Source organism: Nomascus leucogenys, chromosome 17, assembly GCF_006542625.1.
Source record: "Nomascus leucogenys isolate Asia chromosome 17, Asia_NLE_v1, whole genome shotgun sequence".
Taxonomy (NCBI): domain Eukaryota; kingdom Metazoa; phylum Chordata; class Mammalia; order Primates; family Hylobatidae; genus Nomascus; species Nomascus leucogenys.
Window position 1 is genome coordinate 34,134,989 of NC_044397.1, and position 20,985 is coordinate 34,155,973.

General features: G+C 48.3%; 1 protein-coding gene across 5 annotated transcripts in view; it reads left to right on the top strand.

Moving 5' to 3' along the window:
- Positions 1–4,320: 4,320 nt before the first annotated feature.
- The window catches only part of ZKSCAN5 (zinc finger with KRAB and SCAN domains 5), a 34,941-nt gene continuing 18,276 nt past the window's right edge, over positions 4,321–20,985 (top strand). For 3 of the 5 annotated variants that reach the window (XR_004026500.1, XM_030796934.1, XM_030796936.1), the window contains exons 1-3: positions 4,321–6,245; positions 12,092–12,230; positions 20,847–20,929. Coding sequence is in view for 3 of the 5 variants with exons in the window: in XM_030796934.1 (XP_030652794.1) it covers positions 5,832–6,245; positions 12,092–12,230; positions 20,847–20,929 (636 nt within the window). In the remaining 2 variants the exon portion in view is untranslated. The remainder of the gene's footprint in view (positions 6,246–12,091; positions 12,231–20,846; positions 20,930–20,985) is intronic. The other 2 variants (XM_030796932.1, XM_030796935.1) reach the window with 2 other exon arrangements.

Consider the following 20,985-nt stretch of genomic DNA (forward strand, 5'->3'; position numbering starts at 1 on the left):
CTGTCGCCCAGGCTGGACTGCAGAGGCGCGATTTCAGCTCACTGCAACTTCTGTCTCCCGCGTTCAAGCAATTCTCCAGCTTCAGCCTCCCAAGTATCTAGGACTCCAGGTGCGCGCGACCACGCCCGGCTTTATTAATTTTTCTGTGGGGACGGGGTTTCACTATATTGCCTTGGTTGGACAAAGTTGTTTTTTTTTTTATTTTTTGAGGCGGACTCTCGCTCTGTCGCCAGGCTGTCTTAGCCTCCTGAGTAGCTTGGACTACAGGAGCGCGCCACCATGCCCGGCTACTTTTGGTATTTTAGTAGAGACGGGGTTTCACCATGTTGGTTAGGCTGGTCTGGAACTCCTGAAGCCTCGTGATCCGCCTGCCCCGGCCTCCCAAAGTGCTGGGATTACAGGCGTGAGCCACTGTGCCCGGTTGGAAAAAGTTTTGTTTTTTAAAAAAAACTAAGTGCTTCCATGTACATCAGATGTTAATGACTTTGATCCTAACAAAGATGAGGAAATTGAGGCTCAAAGATGTGTCCTGGCCTGGCTCAGTGGCGTATGCCTGTAATCCCAGCATTTTGGGAGGCTGAGGGGGGAAGATCGCTTGAAGCCAGGAATTGGAGACCCCAATCTCTACAAAAAATAAAAAATTAGCTGGGTGTGGTGGTGTGCAACTGTAGTCCCAGTGAGAGATGAAGCTAGTTGGACTTCCTGGGTCCAGTGGGGACTTGGACAACTTTTCTGTCTTACAAGAGGTTTGTAAAAATGCACCAATCAGTGCTCTGTAGCTAGCAAGAGGTTTGTAAAATGCACCAATCAGCACTCTGTAAAATGGACCAATCAGCAGAATTCTAAAAGCAGCCAATCGCAGGGAGGATGGAAAAAAGAGCATTCTGATAGGACAGAAACAGGACATGGGAGGGGACAAATAAGAGACTAAAAGCTCCCACCCCAGTCAGTGGAGGCAACCTGCTGGAGTGCCCTTCCATGCTGTGGAAGGTTTGTTCTTTTGCTCTTCACAATAAATCTTGCTGCTACTCACTCTGGGTCGGTGCCATCTTTAAGAGGTGTAACACTCACAGCAAAGGTCCGAGGCTGCATTCTTTTTTTTTTTTTTTTTTTTTTTGAGACGGAGTCTCGCTCTGTCGCCCAGGCTGGAGTGCAGTGGCGCAATCTCGGCTCACTGCAAGCTCCGCCTCCCGGGTTCACGCCATTCTCCTGCCTCAGCCTCTCCGAGTAGCTGGGACTACAGGCGCCCGCCACCATGCCCGGCTAATTTTTTTTATTTTTTAGTGGAGACGGGTTTTCACCGTGGTCTCGATCTCTTGACCTCGTGATCCGCCCGCCTCGGCCTCCCAAAGTGCTGGGATTACAAGCGTGAGCCACTGCGCCCAGCCGAGGCTGCATTCTTGAAGTCAGCGAGAGGATGAATCCACCTGAAGGAACCAACTCAGGACACACCACTTACTTGGGAGGCTGAGGTGGGAGGATCCTTTGAGCCCAAGAGGTCAAGACTGCAGTGAGATATGATCGCACCAGTGCACTCCAGCCTGGGTGACAGAGCAAGACTCTGTCTCTAAAACAAAGTGTCTTGGTTGATGTCAAGCTGCTGGTGACTTGCAACTTGCATAAAATGAGACGATCACTTGAGACCAGGAGTTCCAGGCCAGCCTGAGCAACATAGTGAGGATGTGTCTCCACATAAAATTTAAATTTTTTTTTTTTGAGAGAAGTATCGCTCGGGTTCAAGCGATTCTCCTGCCTCAGCCTCCCAAGTAGTTGGGATTACAGGCACATGCCACCACACCCGGCTAATTTTTTGTATTTTTAGTAGAGACGGGCTTTCACCATGTTAGCCAGGATGGTCTTGATCTCCTGACCTCGGCTCACTGCAACCTCTGCCTCCTGGGTTCAAGCAATCCCCCTCCCCACCCCACGCCCGAACAAACCAAACACTATTTATCAATCCAGGCGTGTTTAATAACTAGACATAAAAATATCTCCTATGGAGCCAGGTGCGGTGGCTCACGCCTGTAATCCCAGCACTTTGAGAGGCCGAGGCGGGCGGATCACCTGAGGTCGGGAGTTTAAGACCAGCCTGACCAACATGGAGAAACCCCGTCTCTACTAAAAAATACAAAATTAGCCGGGCATGGTGGTGCATGCCTGTAATCGCAGCTACTCGGGAGGCTAAGGCAGGAGAATCACTTGAACCCAGGAGGCAGAAGTTGAAGTAAGCCAAGATCGCGCCATTCACATTCACTCCAGCCTAGGCAACCAGCAAAACTCCATCTCAAAAAAAAAAAAAAAAAAAAAGAAACTAGTCATCTTGGCTATCTCTAGAGAGAAAAATGAATGTAGAAAGAGAATGAGAGGAAGACTTTAAGTGCCCTATTGAATTTTGACTCATGCAAATGTGTTATCTATTTAATAAATAAATTATTGAAATGCAAAAGGTGTTTATAAATAATTCAAGCCGGTTGCGGTGGCTCATGCCTGTAATCCCAACACTTTGGGAGGCTGAAGCAGGCAGATCACGAGGTCAGGAGATCGAGACCATCCTGGGTAACATGGTGAAACCCCATCTCTACTAAAAATACAAAAAGTTAGCCAGGTGTGGTGGCACACGCCTGTAATCCCAGCTACTCAGGAGGCTGAGGCAGGAGAATTGCTTGAACCCGGGAGGCGGAGGTTGCAGTGAGCCGAGATCATGCCACTGCACTCCAGCCTGGGCGACAGAGTGAGATTTGGTCTCAAAAAAATAAACAAATAAATAAAATAATTTAAATGGAGGTAAATATATTAGAAAAGAATGGGTATCTACCAAACTTTTTTTTTTTTTTTTTTTTGAGATGGGGTGTCTCTGTCACTGAGGCGCTGAAGTACAATGGCACAATCATAACTCACTGCAGCCTCAACCTCTTGAATTCAAGTGATCCTCCAGTCGCAGCCTGCTGAGTAGCTGAGACTACAGGCATGCACCACCATGCCTAGCTAATTTTATTTTATTTTTTGTAGAGACGGGGTAAAAAGGCTAGGCTGGTCTTCAACTCCTGGATTCTAGTGATCCTCTCACCTGGGCCTCCCAAAATGTTGGGATTACAGGCGTGAGCCACCATGCCCATCTGGAACAACTTTCATAGACATTAAACAACTTTATACGAGCAACAAAATTAAGCCATTGGTGCAAAATTCTTTACCAACTCACTAACACACAAAATACAGGCATTGCAAACATTCACCAGGGGTTCAGTCCTAGATAGGAGCTACTTACAATGCAAGATTTTGGGCTCCCTGAAAAGAGACCTTTAACTTCTAAATATCTTCTCATCTTTTTGCAAATGCTGCACTTTCACAGCAGTTCCTTCCTTCGCGCCTGTAAAACAGTGGCAACAGTAACTCTTCTCCTGCCTGCCCATCAACTTTGTAAACTGCGCCGGGCGCAGGGCGGGGGTGGAGGGGAGGGCTGGGGCTTGGAAACTATAAAGCACCATATGAAAAGGAGAGCACTGGGAGGCCGATGCGGGCGCATCACTTGAGGTCAGGAGTTCGAAACCAGTCTGGCCAACATGGGGAAACTCCGTCTCTACTAAAAATACAAAATAAGCCGGGCGTGGTGAGCGTGCCTGTAATCCCAGCTACTCGAGAGGCTGAGGCAGGAGAATTGCTCGAACCTGGGAGCAGAGGTTACAGTGAGCCGAGATCGTGCCATTGCACTCCAGCCTGGGGGACAACCAGACTCCGTCTCAAAAAAAAAAAAAAAAAAAAACCCAGGAGAGATTATTACTAAGAGATGGGGTCTCACTATGTTGCCCAGGCTGGAGTGCAATGGTGCGATCCCGGCTCACTGCAACCTCAGCCTCCCGGGTTCAAGTGATTCTCCTGCCTCAGCCTCCCAAGTAGCTGGGATTACAGGCTCACGCCACCACGCCCAGCTAAGTTTTTGTATTTTTTTGTAGAAACGGGGTTTCACCATGTTGGCCAGGCTGGTCTCGAACTCCTGGCCTCAGGTGATCCACCCACCTCGGCCTTCCAAAGTGCTGGCATTACAGGTGTGAGTCACCGAGCCGGGCCAAGGAAGGGTATTACTAATAGACGGGGGTCTCGCTATGTTGCCCAAACTGGTCTCGAACTCTTGGGCTCAAGCTATCCTGCTTCCTCAGCCTGTCCACTCGCTAGGCTTACAAGCGTGGGACCCCGCGCCCGGCTGAAAAGAGGTATCATTAAGGACGAGACCCCCTTGGCCAGGGAAGGCCTGCGTAAGCAACGCCCCTCTCTTCAAAGGGTTGCCCCGCTTCCTCCGCCCACTCTCAGCCTTCCAGCCCTGGCTCCCGAGGACACGACTCCCGGTCCTGCCACCTTCTGATAGGCTCGCGAGACCGAGGCTGCAAAGAGAGCCGCTCCCCATTGGCCAACCGGCGAGTCCCGCGCGCCACCTCCTGGGAGATGTAGTCCCGGGAGCCGCTGGCCCCTGCGACTTGCGGGTGTGACGTTGAAGATGTCGGCCCTCTGACCGACTGCGGTGGTCAAGAGGTGGGTGTGTTTGGAAAGTGGGTAGTGAGAGTAGCGAGGATGCGGGTGAAGAAAACCTAAGGGTCCCAAATTAAACATAAGCGAGGTTTGCGGGCTATCAGCAAGGTACAGACCTACCTCGAATCGGGGCGCAGGGCGTTGGGGGTGGGGGAAGGCGAAAGCTCCCCGGCCAATCAGACACGAGCAACGTCAGCCCCACTCTGGAGGCCCCGCTCCCATCCCCGTCCCACGGAAAGGGGAGGAGCTTGGGCTGTTTGAATGGCCTTGGGATGGAGCATGGGAGAGAGTGGCTCCGTTTGCCTCCCCACTTTGGTGATGCTGTGCGAGCGGCTTCGGGGGCCCTGGGGACGTCCGAGTCACTGAGGGTGGGCTGGGACTCGGGGCCCGCGTCCCATCTCCCCGCCGATTGGTACGCCCCCCATGCGAGGCGAGGTCCTCCGGGATTCCTAGAGAGGACGCGGAAGTGCTTTCGGGGGGGGGGTGGGATCTAACGGTTTAACCCCGTTGGACAGGGCAAGATTGGACTTGGTTACTTCCGGCGAGGAAGTGTTGGGAAGTGTCGGCTTCGGTTTCTCTCCGTGGGAAGAACTGCATCTTCCCAGCCTCGGCTGCGGGGAGCTTGATGTTCCAGGAGAGCTCCCCTAGAGTTGGACCTTGAGGGGAGGGGGCAGGGGCTTCGTGACTGGACGGGGGTCCTGTCCCTAACCTTGACCGGGCCACAGTCTGTATCTCGGGGTCAGGGGCCATTCTGAGGAATCCAGGTCCAGATCTGTACCTTATAAACGCTGCTTCTCTTTGGGACCGATGGAGTCTCCCCTTGGCCTGTCAAGCTCTTGTAGCTTAGAGGACAGGCTCAGTTTTGACCATTATAATGATTTTCACCCTTACTCCGACTTAAGTTTGTCTTATGGTAGACAGAAAGAGCGGCTGCGTCTGGACTAGTTCGTCTCGTCCCGTTATTTATATGGAATGTAAAGTTCTTCACTCTAAAACTGTGTTTTAGGTTGGGCCTGATGTCTGATTTGTATGGCTCTCTTTTACACTTTTAAAATATTGGGGATATTCCTTATGATTTTGTGGGTGAAGTGATGGCTACCTTGTAGTACCTATGTTTAAGTAAATTACTTTGTCGAGTGGTCATCTTTAGTATAGATGACCTCTTTGCCATCTGTCTTTGCTGATAATGATTCGCAATACATCAGTAGGTTGCATGCTACTGAAAGTGTCGTTCAGAAGATCTTAAAGAGCAGAAAACCAATTGGTTCAGTGTAAAACAGCCAGCCTCCAGGACTTCCCTCTGAGTTGGAATGATAATGACCGAATCCCGAGAAGTTATAGACTTAGACCCCCCAGCTGAGACTTCCCAGGAGCAGGAAGACCTTTTCATAGTGAAGGTGGAAGAAGAAGACTGCACCTGGATGCAGGAGTACAACCCGCCAACGTTTGAGACTTTTTACCAGCGCTTCAGGCACTTCCAGTACAATGAGGCTTCAGGACCCCGGGAGGCTCTCAGCCAACTCCGGGTGCTCTGCTGTGAGTGGCTGAGGCCCGAGCTGCACACGAAGGAGCAGATCCTGGAGCTGCTGGTGCTGGAGCAGTTCCTGACCATCCTGCCTGAAGAGTTCCAGCCCTGGGTGAGGGAACATCACCCTGAAAGTGGAGAAGAGGCGGTGGCCGTGATAGAAAATATACAGCGAGAACTTGAGGAACGCAGACAGCAGGTGAGTCAAAGAGAAGCTATATGAGCAATGAAGGAGAGGAGTGAACGATCTGCTGAGCAAGGGTGAGATTCTTAGTCCTCTGGTGCTTCATTCATATTCTTTTGTTCTCCTGGGATTAGGTACCCTGTGACTTCCTGCCACTCCAGCAAAGAGAAGTGTGTTAACGTGTAGAAGACAGTCTGCGATTTTATTTATTTTTTAAATTACTGTATGTATGTATGTATGTATGTATTTATTTATTTATTTATTTATTTTTGAGATAGAGTCTCGCTCTGTCGCCCACGCTGGAGTGCAGTGGCGCGATCTCGGCTCTCTGCAAGCTCCGCCTCCCGGGTTCACGCCATTTTCCCGCCTCAGCCTTTGGAGTAGCTGGGACTACAGGCGCCCACCACCACACCCGGCTAATTTTTTTTTTTTTTTTGTATTTTTAGTAGAGACGGGATTTCACCGTGTTAGCCAGGATGGTCTTGATCTCCTGACCTGGTGATCCTCCCGCCTCGGCCTCCCAAAGTGCTGGGATTACAGGCGTGAGCCACCATGCCCGGCCACTGTATTTATTTTTTGAGTGACATGATACAAAATTCAAAGAGGTACATAAGGTTGTAATGAAAAGTAAGTTTTCCTCCCATCCCCAATTTCTCTCAACTGCCTAGTTCTCACCTGTGTATTCTTACAGAGCAGTACCATATTCTGTATGTATAGGAATATATATGTCTCATATTTTGGAAAAACGCAAATGTCTTTTAAGTCACTGTGCACTTCTGCCTCTTTTTTCTTATATCTTGGTTTCTTCCATGCCACTGCCATTACAGCTATCTCACTCTTTGAAATTGCATTGTATTAACTTTTATGGAAGGAGTTTGAGTTGTTCCATTTAAATTGTTCCTTGAGATTGTTTCTAAATTTGTATTATAACAAACTGCTGCAATGACTATCTCACATATGTGTATGTATATGTACATAGGTATGTAATATACATGTGTATGTGTGTGTGTGTATATATATATGGGCTGGGCGCGGTGGCTCACACCTGTAATCCCAGCATTTTGGGAACCTGAGGTGGGAGGATCACTTAAGACCAGGAGTTCCATCAGCCTGCGTAACATCGCAAGACCCCATCTCTACTAGAAAAACCAAACAAAAAATTAGCTGGGTGTGGTGGCATGCACTTATACTTCCAGCTACTCAGGAGGCTGAGGCAGCAGGATCCCTTGAGCCTGGGAGTTTGAGGCTGTAGTGAGCTGTGATTTTGCCACTGTATTCCAGCCTATGTGACAGAGGCATACCCTATTTCAAAAAAAAAGTAAAAAGTTAAAAAAAATTTAAATTGAAAAAATATATGTATATAAAATTAACTGTAGAATGAATGCTTGAAACTCAAAATTGTTGGCTTAGAAATACATGTGTAGGCTGGGCACCGTGGCTCATGCCTGTAATCCCAGCACTTTGGGAGGCTGAGACGGGTGGATCACGGGGTCATATCGAGACCATCCTGGCCAACATGGTGAAACCCCGTCTCTACTAAAAATACAAAAATTAGCTGGGTGTGGTGGCATGCACCTGTAGTCTCAGCTACTCGGGAGGCTGAGGCAGTACAATTGCTTGAACCTGGGAGGCAGAGGTTGCAGTGAGCCGAGATTGTGCCACTGCACTCCAGCCTGGGCGACAGAGCGAGACTCTGTCTCAAAAAAAAGATACAATATTTTATTTATGTGAATTTTTTTTTTTTTTTTTTGGAGACAAGGTCTTACTCTGTCACCCAGACTGTAGTGCAATGGTGCCATCTTGGCTGACCCTCCACTTCCCAGGCTCAAGCGATTCTCCTGCCTCAGCCTCCCAAATGGCTGGGGTTACAGGCATGTGCCACTACCGCCTGGCTAATTTTTGTTTGTTTTTTTTTTGTTTTTTTTTTTTTTTTTTTTTTTGAGACGGAGTCTCGCTCTGTCGCCCAGGCTGGAGTGCAGTGGCACGATCTCGGCTCACTGCAAGCCCCGCCTCCCGGGTTCACGCCATTCTCCTGCCTTAGCCTCTCCGAGTAGCTGGGACTACAGGCGCCCGCCACCACGCCCGGCTAATTTTTTATATTTTTAGTAGAGACGGGGTTTCACCATGGTCTCGATCTCCTGACCTCGTGATCCGCCCACCTCGGCCTCCCAAAGTGCTGGGATTACAAGCGTGAGCCACCGCGCCCGGCCCCGCCTGGCTAATTTTTTTAGTTTTTTTATTTTTATTTTTTTGAGATGGAGTCTCACTCTGTCACCCAGGCTGGAGTGCAGTGTTGCAATCTCGTCTCACTGCAACCTCAGCCTCCCGGGTTCAAGTGATTCTCCTGCCTCAGCCTCCCGAGTAGCTGGGATTACAGACATACACCACCGTGCCCAGCTAATTTTTGTATTTTTAATAGAGACAGGGTTTTGCCATGTTGGCCAGGCTGGTCTTGAACTCCTGACCTCAGGTGATATTCCTGCCTCTGCCTCCCAAAGTGGTGGGATTACAGGCGTGAGCCATATGCCCGGCTTAATTTTTGTATTTTTAGCAGAGACGGTGTTTCACCATGTTGGCCAGGATGTTCTCAAACTCCCGACCTCGGGTGATCCACCTGCCTTGGCCTCCCAAAGTGCTGAGATTACAGGTGTGAGCCACCATGCCTGACCATTTCTGTGAAATTTCAATAGAATTTCTTTTGTTTGACCACAGCATTTTTTTCTTTTTTTTTGAGACAGTCTCACTCTGTTGCCTCGGCTGGAGTGCAGTGGCATGATCTCTGCTCACTGCAAGCTCCGCCTCCCAGGTTCACGCCGTTCTCCTGCCTCAGCCTCCCAAGTAGCTGGGACTACAGGCACCTGCCACCACGCCCGGCTAATTTCCTGTATTTCTAGTAGAGTTGGGGTTTCACTGTGTTAGCCAGGATGGTCTCGATACCCTGACCTCGTGATCTGCCCGCCTCGGCCTCCCAAAGTGCTGGGATTACAGGTGTGAGCCACTGCGCCCGGCCACAGCATATCTTTTTAAAGATTATTCGTATACCCTTTTTTGGTGGTGAATTGTCTGTTTATATTCCTTATCTATATATTTTTTACCTTTTAAAAACAATAAGCATTGTGTCTGTCATAGGAGTTGTAAGCGTTATTTATCCAGTTTGTTGTTTGTGTTCACTTGTGGAGGTTTTTGTTTTTCATGTTTTCTTTTTTTAGAGATAGGGCCTCACTCCATTGTCCAGGCTGGAGTGCAGTGGCACGATCATAGCTCACTGCAGCCTCGAACTCCTGGCCTCAAGTGATCCTCTTGAATAGCTAGGACTACAGGCACTTGCCACCACATACAGCTAATTAAAAATTTTTTTTTTGTAGATGAGGTCTTGCCTAGTTGCCTAGCCTGGTCTGGAACTCCTGGGCTCAAGGAGTGAGCCTGTGTTGGCCTCCCAAGGTGCTGCTCCTGTGTTGGCCTCCCAAGGTGCTGGGGTTACAGGTGTGAGCCACTGTGCCCAGCCAGGTTTTAAATTTTTTTTTTTTTTTGAAACGGAGTCTGGCTCTGCCACCCAGGCTGGAGTGCAGTGGCCTGATCTTGGCTCACTGCAACCTCGACCTCCGCGTTGATTCTCCTGCCTCAGTCTCCTGAAGGTTTTAAAATTTTTGTACAGTTAGTTAAGTATTTCATTTTATGGTTAATGGATTTTGTTTATTTTTTTATTTTTATTTATTTAATTTTTTTTTTTTTTTGAGACAGAGTTTCACTCTTGTTGCCTAGGCTGGAGTGCAATGGCACGATCTTGGCTCACTGCAACCTCCACCTCCCGGGTTCAAGCGATTCTCCTGCCTCAGCCTCCCGAGTAGCTGGGATTACTGGCATGCACCACCACACCAGGCTAACTTCGTATTTTTGGTAGAGATGGGGTTTATCCATGTTGGTCAGGCTAGTCTCAAACTCCTGACCTCAGGTTATCTGCCCACCTTGGCCTCCCAAAGTGCTGAGATTACAGGCATGAGCCACTGCATCTGGTCTATTTATTTTTTTGAGACAGAATCTTGCTCTGTCACCCAAGCTGGAGCATTGGTGCAATCTCAGCTCACTGCAATCTCCGCCTCCCAGGCTCAAGCGATCCTCCCACCTCAGCCTCCCGAGTAGCTGGGACTATATAGATATATGCCACCAGGCCTGGCTAATTTTTGTATTTTTAGTAGAGGTGTGGTCTCGCCATGTTGCCCAAGCTGGTTTCGAACTCCTGAGCTCAAGTCATCCACCCGCTTCTGCCTCCCGGTGTGTTGAGATTACAGGCATGAGCCATTGTGCTCGGCCTGCAGCTGTCTCTTAATGGAACTCCTGCACCACATTTTGCCAGTAGCAGGAGGGTTTAAAAAAAAAAAGTGCTTTGAAACGTAAGGGAGGGAGAAAAGGGGAAAGGAACTTACTACATTCCAATATGTTAGTAGTGAGCTAGTACCTTCCAGAATTGGCAGATTCTAGAGAGTGGTTGTGGCAGAGTAATTGTGTATACCTAGGGCTGAGCAAGAACCAAAAACAGAAAGGGTGTGAGGTAGCCTCAGTCTCGGTGTTGGTCTGTCCAGTGTGACTTCCTGAGTCTATGATGACCATTGCAATCTCCCTTCTCACCTCTCTTTCCTCTTCACACACTGGCCTTCTCATGATTCCTGACTGTACCAGACATTCTCTTTCTGCCTAAGAATTTTGTTTTCTTTCTTTCTTTCCTTCTTTCTTTGTTTTCTTTCTTTTCTTTTCTTTTCCTTTCTTTCTTTTTCTTTCTTTCCTTCTTTCCTTCTTTCTTTCTTTCTTTCTTTCTGTCTGTCTGTCTGTCTGTCTCTTTCTTTCTGACAGGGTCTTGCTCTGTCACCAAGGCTACAGTGCAGTGCTGTGATCATCGCTCACTGCAGCCTTGACCTCCTGGGCTCAAGCAATCCTCGCACCTCAGCCTCCTAAGTAGCTGGGACCACAGGGACATGCCACCATGCCTAGCTAATTTTTTAATTTTTTGGAGAGACAGGGTTTCACTGTGTTGCCCAGGCTTGTCTTGAACTCCTGGGCTCAAGCGATCCTCCTGCTTCAGCCTCCCAAAGTGTTGAGATTACAGGCATGAGCTACCCCTGCCTGGTCCTGAGAGAGTTTTTGAGTGTTCTCTCTGCCTGGGTCACTTCTACATTTTTCCCGGCTAGCTTCGTCTCATCCTTTTTTTTTTTTTTTTTTTTGAGACGGAGTCTTGCTCTGTCACCCAGGCTAGAGTGCAGTGGCGCAATCTTGGCTCACTGCAAGCTCCGCCTCCTGGGTTCACGCCATTCTCCTGCCTCAGCCTCCTGAGTAGCTGGGACTACAGGCGCCCACCACCACACCCGGCTAATTTTTTTGTATTTTTTTAATAGAGACGGGGTTTCACCGTGTTAGCCAGGATGGTCTCGATCTCCTGACCTCATGATCCACCTGCCTCAGCCTCCCAAAGTGCTGGGATTACAGGTGTGAGCCACCCGATGCGCCCAGCCCTTCTCAACCTTTAAGTGTTTACTTACGGGACACTTCCTCCGGAAAGCCTTCCCTGGCCTCCCAGTCTAAAATAGGTCTCCTGTGTTCTGTCTCATGGAATTAGTTTCTTCTCCTTTCCAACACACAGCCCAGTTCATAATTATGTATTTATTTGTGTTTTGATGTGTTTGATGAACGTCTTCTCTAACTAGAAGTAAACCATGTTTATTAAATAACTGCATAATCAGTGCCTGGCTCATTGTAGATGCACATTAAATATTTGGCAAAGGAATGAATGAAGGTCCACCATGATTCCACTGATTTCTTTCATGGCCTTCTCTGTAACTGTACTGATCAGTTTTGGTTGTGGTTGTTAGATTGTTGCCTGCCCTGACGTGCTTCCTCGGAAGATGGCACCACCTGGAGCAGTGCAGGAATCCTGCAGCCCCCAGCCCCTGACCGTGGACACCCAGCCTGAGCAAGCGCCACAGAAGCCTCATCCCCTGGAGGAAAATGGTGAGGCTCAGTGATTCAGTGGAACAGATACAGCTCGAGAGTAGGTGCCTTGGCCATGTGGCAGGCACCATCTGCAGGAGAGAGACTCTAGGCTGAGCAGCCTCTCTACAGCCTGCAGGGTCTAGAAGTAGGGAAAGGCCAGGGACCTGGAGTTGAGTCCCTGGTGTTCAATGAAAGCCATTCCTAGGATGGCTAGGAATTACACCAGTTTCATTAAAAAGCTACAATGCAAATGATGACAGCTCTGGGTACAGGGACTGTTAAAAGATCTACAAGTCTTTTACAAAAGTATCACAGATTTTTGCTTTTCCGTCATAGGTTGTCTTTCTTTTATTTTTGAGACAGAGTCTCGCCCTGTTGCCTGGGATGGAGGGCAGTGGTGCGATCTTGGCTCACTGCAGCCTCTGCCTCCCAGGTTCAAGTGATACCTACACCTCAGCCTCCCGAGTAGCTGGGACTACAGGTGCCTGCCACCATGCCCGGCTAATTTTTGGATTTTTAGTAGAGATGGGGTTTTACCATGTTAGCCAAGCTAGTCTTGAACTCCTGTCCTCAAGTGATCCACCTACCTTGTCCTGCCAAAGTGCTGGCATTAGAGGTGTGAGCCATTGCACTCAGCCTCCCTCATAGATTTTCTTGTCTTAATGCTTATGTTAAAAAAAAAAAAAAAAAGGCCGGGCGCAGTGGCTCACACCTGTAATCCCAGCACTTTGAGAGGCCGAGGCGGGTGTATCATGAGGTCAGGAGATCGAGGCCATCCTGGCTAACACAGCGAAACCCCGTCTCTACTAAAAATACAAAAAATTAGCCAGGCGTGGCAGTGGGCACCTGTAGTCCCAGCTACTCGAAAGGCTGAGGCAGGAGAATGGCGTGAATCCGGGAGGCGGAGCTTGCAGTGAGCTGAGATCGTGTCACTGCACTCCAGCCTGGGCAACAGGTGAGACTCCATCTCAAAAAAAAAAAAAAAAGCTCCCCAGTTCCTAACTGCATTCATTTCTCACTGCTCATTCACTCACGTTGAAATCTAACGTGAAGTAGCTTTTCACAATGACCTTTAAAACATCTATTCTCTCCTTCTTCCTCCCCTCCTCAGTTTTATTAACCAGCCTTAGATACACATCAAATTAGAAAAAAAGGAACAGCTAAGTATTATATTATGACATGTGTTCAGTCCCTAATCAGGAAACTCTTGGTGTCAGATATATTTTAGAATTCAGCATTTTGCAGATTTAGTAAGGTAATATGATTTATTTATTTATTTATTTTTGGATAATATGATTTATATACCACACATCAAACTAGCAACAGGGTTTGAGTTGGTACCCATAATCACACACATTAATATTTCTGCAGTGAATTGTGTACATTTTTACAGTAAGTTGATTAAATAAAGACTTAAATACCTTCACATCAGGTCAAATTTTGCTGTCAAATTGGTTCAATGCCTAAGTTTAATGAAAGGAAAAAAAACACGTTTGGTATTTAAGCTTTCAGATTTCAGCATTGTGGATAAGAGACTGTGGATAAAGGACTGTATTTTCTCGGTTTAATTCCAGACTTCTAGGCTCCATTTGTTGGTCAGGTCTTTCCCTTGACATGTGCCCCCGCCCTAATCATTTCCAGCTTTCCTTTCACTGTGATAGAAAGAACAGCAGCAGCAGCAATATGGCTTGCATAGCACGTGCTCTGTACAGGAACTGTTCTAAGCATTTTCCCTAAATGAACTCATTTAACCCTCAGTGTACCAGGAAAAATAGATCTCACTATTGACCCTGTGGGGCCAGTGGATCCTTCTAATTTTTTTCTATTTTAAGAGTCATTTTATGAATAGTTGACAGAAGAATCAAAGGATAGTGAAAAACAACTTTTTAGAAACTTTAATATATCAAGTACATTTTTATGTATGAACATCATAAAAGATGAAAGAGGCCGGGCTCGGTGGCTCACGCCTGTAATCTCAGCAATTTGGGAGGCCGAAGCAGGCGGATCACTTGAGGTCAGGAGTTTGAGACCAGCCTGGCCAACAGGGCGAAATGCTGTCTCTACTAAAAATACAAAAATTAGCTGAGTGTGGTGGCATGCGCCTGTAATCCCACTTACTCAGGAGTAGAGGCACAAGAATCGCTTGAACCCAGGATGTAGAGGTTGCAATGAGCTGAGAGTGTGCCACTGCACTCCAACATGGGTGACAGAGTGAAACTCCATCTCAAAAAAAAAAAAAAAAAAAAAAAAAAAAAGGCCAGGCGTGGTAGCTCATGCCTGTAATCCCAAACTTTGGGAGGCCGAGGCAGGCGGATCACAAGGTCAGGAGATCGAGACCATCCTGGCCAACATGGTGAAACCCCGTCTCTATTAAAAATACAAAAATTGGCCAGGTGTGGTGGCACGTGCCTGTAATCCCAGCTACCCAGGAGGCTGAGGCAGGAGAATCGCTTGAACCAGGGAGGCGGAGGTTGCAGTGAGCCAAGATCACGCCACTGTACTCCAGACTGGCAACAGAGTGAGACTCCATCTCAGAAAAAAAAAAAAAAAAAAAGAATACTATCGGCTGGGCGTGGTGGCTCACACCTGTAATCCCTGCACTTTGGGAGGCCAAGGTGGGTGGATCACCTGAGGTCAGGAGTTCAAGACCAGCCTGGCCAACATGATGAAACCCCGTCATGATGAAACCCTGTCTCTACTAAAAATACAAAAAATTAGCTGGGCGTAGTGGTGCGCGCCTGTAATCCCAGCTACTCAGGAGGCTGAGGCATGAGAATCGTTTGAACCGGGGAGGCAAAGGTTGCAGTGAGCTGAGACCATGGCACTGGACTCCAGCCTGGGCAACAAGAGCAAAACTCCGTCTCAGAAAAGAAAAGAATACTGTCACACAATGCTTTTAGCAAATTTAGTCCTTCTAGCAAAATGTGATGGTCCAGAATCTCTTATTATCTTATTATTGCAAAATACTGTGTGATGAAGTCCTCACTGTTGAATGCCTCACAGGATAAGAATGCCATTTTCCTTTTTGAAATTAGAAATACATTGTTCATCATTGATTCTTGAGTTTAAGAAAATTTATCTAGGATGTTATCATTTGAAACTCATTCTAGAATCTCTGTTACACTTTCAGTTTCATCATTCTCATTAGCGAGTACAGCTGTCTTTCTGTGTCATCTACTGAATTGCCTGATAATAGTCGTCCTCTGCTAATTTTCCTCTCTTTGCCAATGTAGGCAGCAAATGAAAAATTCGGAATTCTCAACCGTGTTCAATGAAAGCTAAACAAAGGTGTTAGCGATTTTTTTGGTATAAAAGAAAGTAGCTTCATGCCTGTAATCCCAGCATTTTTGGAGGCCAAAGCAGTTGGATCTCTTGAGCCCAGGAGTTTGATACCAGCCTGGGCAACGTGGCGAAAACTCGCCTCTACAAAAAATACAAAAATTGGCCGTGTGCGGTGGCTCATGCCTGTAATCCCAGCACTTTGGGAGGCCAAGGCGGGCAGATCACCTGAGGTCAGGAATTTGAGACTAGCCTGACCAACATGGTGAAACCCCATCTCTACTAAAAATACAAAAAATTAGCCGGGCGTGGTGGCGGACGCCTGTAATCCTAGTAGCTACTCAGGAGGCTGAGTCAGGAGAATTGCTTGAACCCGGGAGGTGGAGGTTGCAATGAGCTGAGATTGCACCACTGCACTCCAGCCTGGGTGACGAGCAAAACTCTGTCTCAAAAAAAAAAAAAATATGTATTAGCTAGGCATGGTGGCACACGCCTGTGGTCCCGGCTATACCAGAGGTTGAGGTGGGAGATTGCTCGAGCCCAGGAGTTCGAGGCTGCAGTGAGCTGTGATTGTGCCACTGCAGTCCAGCCTGGGAGCCAGAGTGAGACTCTGTCTCCATAAAAAAAAATTAAAAATAAAATTTAAAACTGCTCAGAAAAGCCGGGGGTGGTGGCTCATGCTTGTAATCTCAGCACTTTGCTAGGCTGAGGTGGGTGGATCACCTGAGGTCAGGAGTTTGAGACCAGCCTGGTCAATGTGGTGAAACCCCGTCTCTACTAAAAATATACAACAATTATCCAGGCGTGGTGGTACATGCCTGTAATCCCAGCTACTTGGGAGGCTGAGACAGGAGAATCGCTTGAACATGGGAGGTGGAGGTTGCTGTGAACCGAGATTGTGCCACTGCACTCCAGCCTGGGCGACAGAGTGAGACTCTGTCTCAAAAAAAAAAAAAAAAACTGCTCAGGAAAGAAATGGAAACCACTAGGATTGTGTGCAGGACACCTGGGTATGCCAACAGGTAATCCTTACAGTAGCTCAGTGGAATAGCTGTTACTGTTATCCTTCTGTTAGAAATTAAGCTCAGGGCTGGGGCTGGTGGCTCACGCCTGTAATCCCAGCACTTTGGGAAGCCAAGGCGGGTGGATCACCTGAGGTCAGGAGTTTGAGACCAGCCTGGCCAACATGGTGAAACCCCGTCTCTACTAAAAATACAAAAAAATTAGCTGGGCATGGTGGCAGGCACCTGTAGTCCAGCTTGTTGGGAGTCTGAGGCAGGAGAATCACTTGAGTCCAGGAGATGGAGGTTGTAGTGAGCAGAGATTGTGCCACTGCACTCCAGCCTGGGTGACAAAGCAAGACTCCGTCTCAAAAAAAAAAAAAAAAAAAGAAAAGAAATTAAGCTGAGTCCTCGAGAGGTTAAGTTGATTTGTCCAAGGTCACAAAGCTATGGAATAACAGAGCTGGGATTTGAACCCAAGCACCCTCACTGAATCCATCCTCCTCCCCTCTTCTGAGCCATCTCATCTTTGCTTTTTTTTTTTTGAGACAGGGTCTCACTCTGTTGCCCAGGCTGGAGTGCAGTGGCGTGACTGCAACCTCTGCCTCCCAAGTTCAAGCGACTCTGCTGCCTCAGCCTCCTGAGTAGCTGGGAGGCATGTGCCACCATGCCTGGCCACATCTGGTCTTTGCTTCAGCACCAGCTTCTCCTAGGCACAGACTGCTCCCTCCTCGAGTCACTTGGGTTCTGTCCACTTTCAGGGTTTCTCTCCATCTGGCTCTTGTCCTCTGTTTCTAGCTGCTTCTCATCCTCTCTGCCCTGTTAACCAGATCCTAGCTGGTTTATTTTAGCAAAATTACTTTTCATTCGGACATAGACCTTATTCACCATTTTCATCAACTTCTGTTTTCAGTCTTTAGCCACTCCCGGTTTCAGATCCCTTCTCTGCTTTCGGCTTTCATCTGTAACCATTGTCCCGTCCTTTTTGTATCATTGCTCCTTATTTCGTAGTGATTGGAAATCAGCAAGCCACGGATGCCCCGAGAGCTCCAGGACTCCAGATCTAAATACTAACAGGGTCTAAACTGTCCGGTTACAGCTTAATCCCAGGCAGGTCTGTGCAAGTCAAGGCACACGTGGATGGTGAGATCCAGACATGCCGTGGACCTTAGACAAAGAGCAAGCAGAGGTGACCTCAGGGGGTCAGGTGGTCCCTAGCTTCCAGAGGTGAGACGTCCGGGTGTTGCACATGCTGTTCCTGCTGTGGGGAAAGCACCCCGTCTCCCCGATCTCCATTCCTACTGCCCAGAGTCACTTTCTGGGGAAAGGCTTTGCTGCTGCCCCTGCTTCCCCTGCTCCACTCTGTAAGTGCTCCTGCCTCTATGGTCCCACAGGAACTTGGGTCAACTTTCATCATGGCACTCTTCATGCTGTGCTGTAAGGCTTACCTGTGTGTCCTTCCCATTAGGCAAGGGGTATCCAGTGTTTTGGCTTTCCTGGGACACATTGGAAGAAGAATTGTCTTGGGCCACACATAAAATACACTAACACTAACCATAGCTGATGAGCTTAAACAAAATAAAGATTGCAAAAAAAACCTCATGTTTATTTTTTTGAGATGGAGTTTCGCTCTTGTTGCTCAGGCTGGAGTGCAATGGCGTGATCTCAGTTCACCGCAATCTCTGCCTCTCAGGTTCAAGCGATTCTCCTACCTCAGTCTCCCGAGTAGCTGGGGTTACAGGCATCCACCACAAACCCAGCTAATTTTGTATTTTTAGTAGAGACAGGGTTTCTCCATGTTGGTCAGGCTGGTCTTGTACTCCTGGCCTCAGGTGATCTGCCCGCATCGGCCTCCCAAAGTGCTAGGATTACAGGCATGAGCCACCGTGCCTGGCCCTTCATAATGTTTTAAGAAAGTTTACAGATTTGTGGGTCAGGCATGGTGGCTCACACCTGTAATTGCAGCACTTTAGGAGGCCGAACCAGGCGGATCACTTGAGACCAGGACTTCAAGACCAGCCTGGCCAACATGGCGAAACCCCATCTCTACTAAAAATACAAAAATTAGCCAGGCATGGTGGCACATGCCTGTAATCCCAGCTACTCGGGAAGCTGAGGCAGGAGACGCTCTTGAACCTGGGAGGCGGAGGTTGCATTTGGTCAAGATTGTACCACTACACTTCAGCCTGGGCAACAGAGCGAGACTCCATCTCAAAAAAAACAAAACAAAATTAGCCGGGTGTGGTGGTGGGCGCCTGTAATCCCAGCTACTTGGGAGGCTGAGGCAGGAGAATCACTTGAACCCAGGAGGCGGAGGTTGCAGTGAGCTGAGATTGCACCACTGCACTCTGGCCTGGGTGACAGAGTGAGACCTTGTCTCAAAAAAAAAAAAAGAAAGTTTACAAATTTGTGTTGGGGCACATTCAAAGCCATCCTGGGCCATGGGCCATGGGTTGGACAAGCTTGCATTAGACAGTTTTCCAAGGTAAGAATTGTTCTGTCTATTCCTGAGATAGGCAGACAGAGAGAGAGAGTAGATTTAATACATACTTCTTGACTGAATAGAAACTAACCATGGAAATTCTGGAAGGGATTTCTGAGGCCATGGTAATCCAAGAGTGGTCCAGGAAGCAGTGGCACTGGCATCACCTGGGAGCTTATTAGAAGTGCAAACTAGGCACTGGGCACGGTGGCTCACACCTGTAATCCCAGCACTTTGGGAGGCCTTTGCAGGCGGATCACCAGAGTTTGAGACTAGCCTGGACAACATGGTGACACCCGGTCTCTACTAAAACTACAAAAATTAGCCAGGCTTGGTGGTGCACACCTGTAATCCCAGCTACTCGGGAGGCTGAGGCAGGAGGATTGCTGGAACCCAGGAGGCAGAGGTTGCAGTGAGCTGAGATCACGCCACTGCACTCTAGCCTGGGCCACAGAGCGAGACTCTGTCTCAAAAAAAAAAAAAAAAAAAATTAAATTAAATTAAAAAATAAAAAAAAAATGCAAACTCTCAGGCCTCACCCCAGGCCTTTTGAGTCAGAATCTGCAAGTACCAAGATCTCCTAGGGGATGTAGGTGATTTATTTGTACATTAAGGCTTGAGCAGCCCTGGACTGTTAGGAATGCTTCAGTTTCATGGAAGATGTGGGACTTTGGTGGTTCTTTGAGATAATAAAATTTGATCTTGGCAAAGCAGAATGCATCCTTTTTTTTTTTTTTTTTTTTTTTGAGAGGGAGTCTTGCTCTGTCACCCAGGCTGGAGTGCAGTGGTGTGATCTCGGCTCATTGCAACCTCCACCTCCTGGGTTCAAGTGATTCTCCTGCCTCAGCCTCCTGAGCAGCTGGGACTACAGGCACCCGCCACCATGCCTGGCTAATTTTTGCATTTTTAGTAGAGATGAGGTTTCACCATATTGGCCAGGCTGGTCTCTAACTCCTGACCTTGTGATCTGCCTGCCTCGGCCTCCCAAAGTGCTAGGATTACAGGCGTGAGCCACTGTGCCTGGCCCCCACTTTGAGACGGAGTCTTGCTCTGTCGCCCAGGCTGGAGTGCAGTGGCGCGATCTTGGCTCACTGTAACCTCCACCTCCCAGGTTCAAGCAATTCTCCTGCCTCAGCCTCTTGAGTAGCTGGGACTACAGGCACCCGCCACCACACCCGGCTAATTTTTGTATTTTTAGTAGAGGCGGGGTTTCACCATATAGGCCGGGCTGGTCTCGAACTGCTGACCTTGTGATCCGCCTGCCTTGGCCTCCCAAAGTGCTGGGATTACAGGCATGAGCCACCACACCCGGTGTTTTGTTTTTTTTTTCCTGAGACAGTGGCTGACTCTTGCCCAGGCTGGAGTGTAGTGGTGCAATCTTGGCTCATTGCAACCTCTGCCTCCTAGGTTCAGGCGGTTATCATGCCTTATCCTCTAAAGCAGCCAGGATTACAGGCGTAATCCTGTTACAGGATCACCACATCTGGCTAATTTTTGTATTTTTAGTAGAGATGGGATTTTGCCTTGTTGGCCAGGATGGCCTTGAATCCTGGCCTCAAGTGATCTGCCCCCCCTTGACCTCCCAAAGTGCTGGTATTACAGGCGTGAGCCACTGTGCCTGGTCACAGAATGCATCTTTTATAGCGGAAAGGCAAGCAGGGATTAGCCTGACCAAAGTAGGAAGTCTAGGGGAAAGGAGAAATAACAGAGTGTGAGAGGATCCAGAAATTAGAGAGTCTTGACAGCCAGGCAGAAGAATTTGGCCTCGGTGCAGTAGGGGCCATTATGGATTCCTGAGCATAAGAGGAACGTGATGGCAATGAGAACCAGGCAAAGATGTTCTCACTTAAACCTCTTTTTCTCCTCCCTTAGCCCTTCCTGTTCTCCAAGTTCCTTCCCTTCCCCTGAAGGACAGCCAGGAGCTGACAGCTTCACTTCTCTCAACTGGGTCCCAGGTGAGCTGGTGCCCCTTTGCCCTCAGAGAGGACCCATCCTGAACCTTCACTAGGAG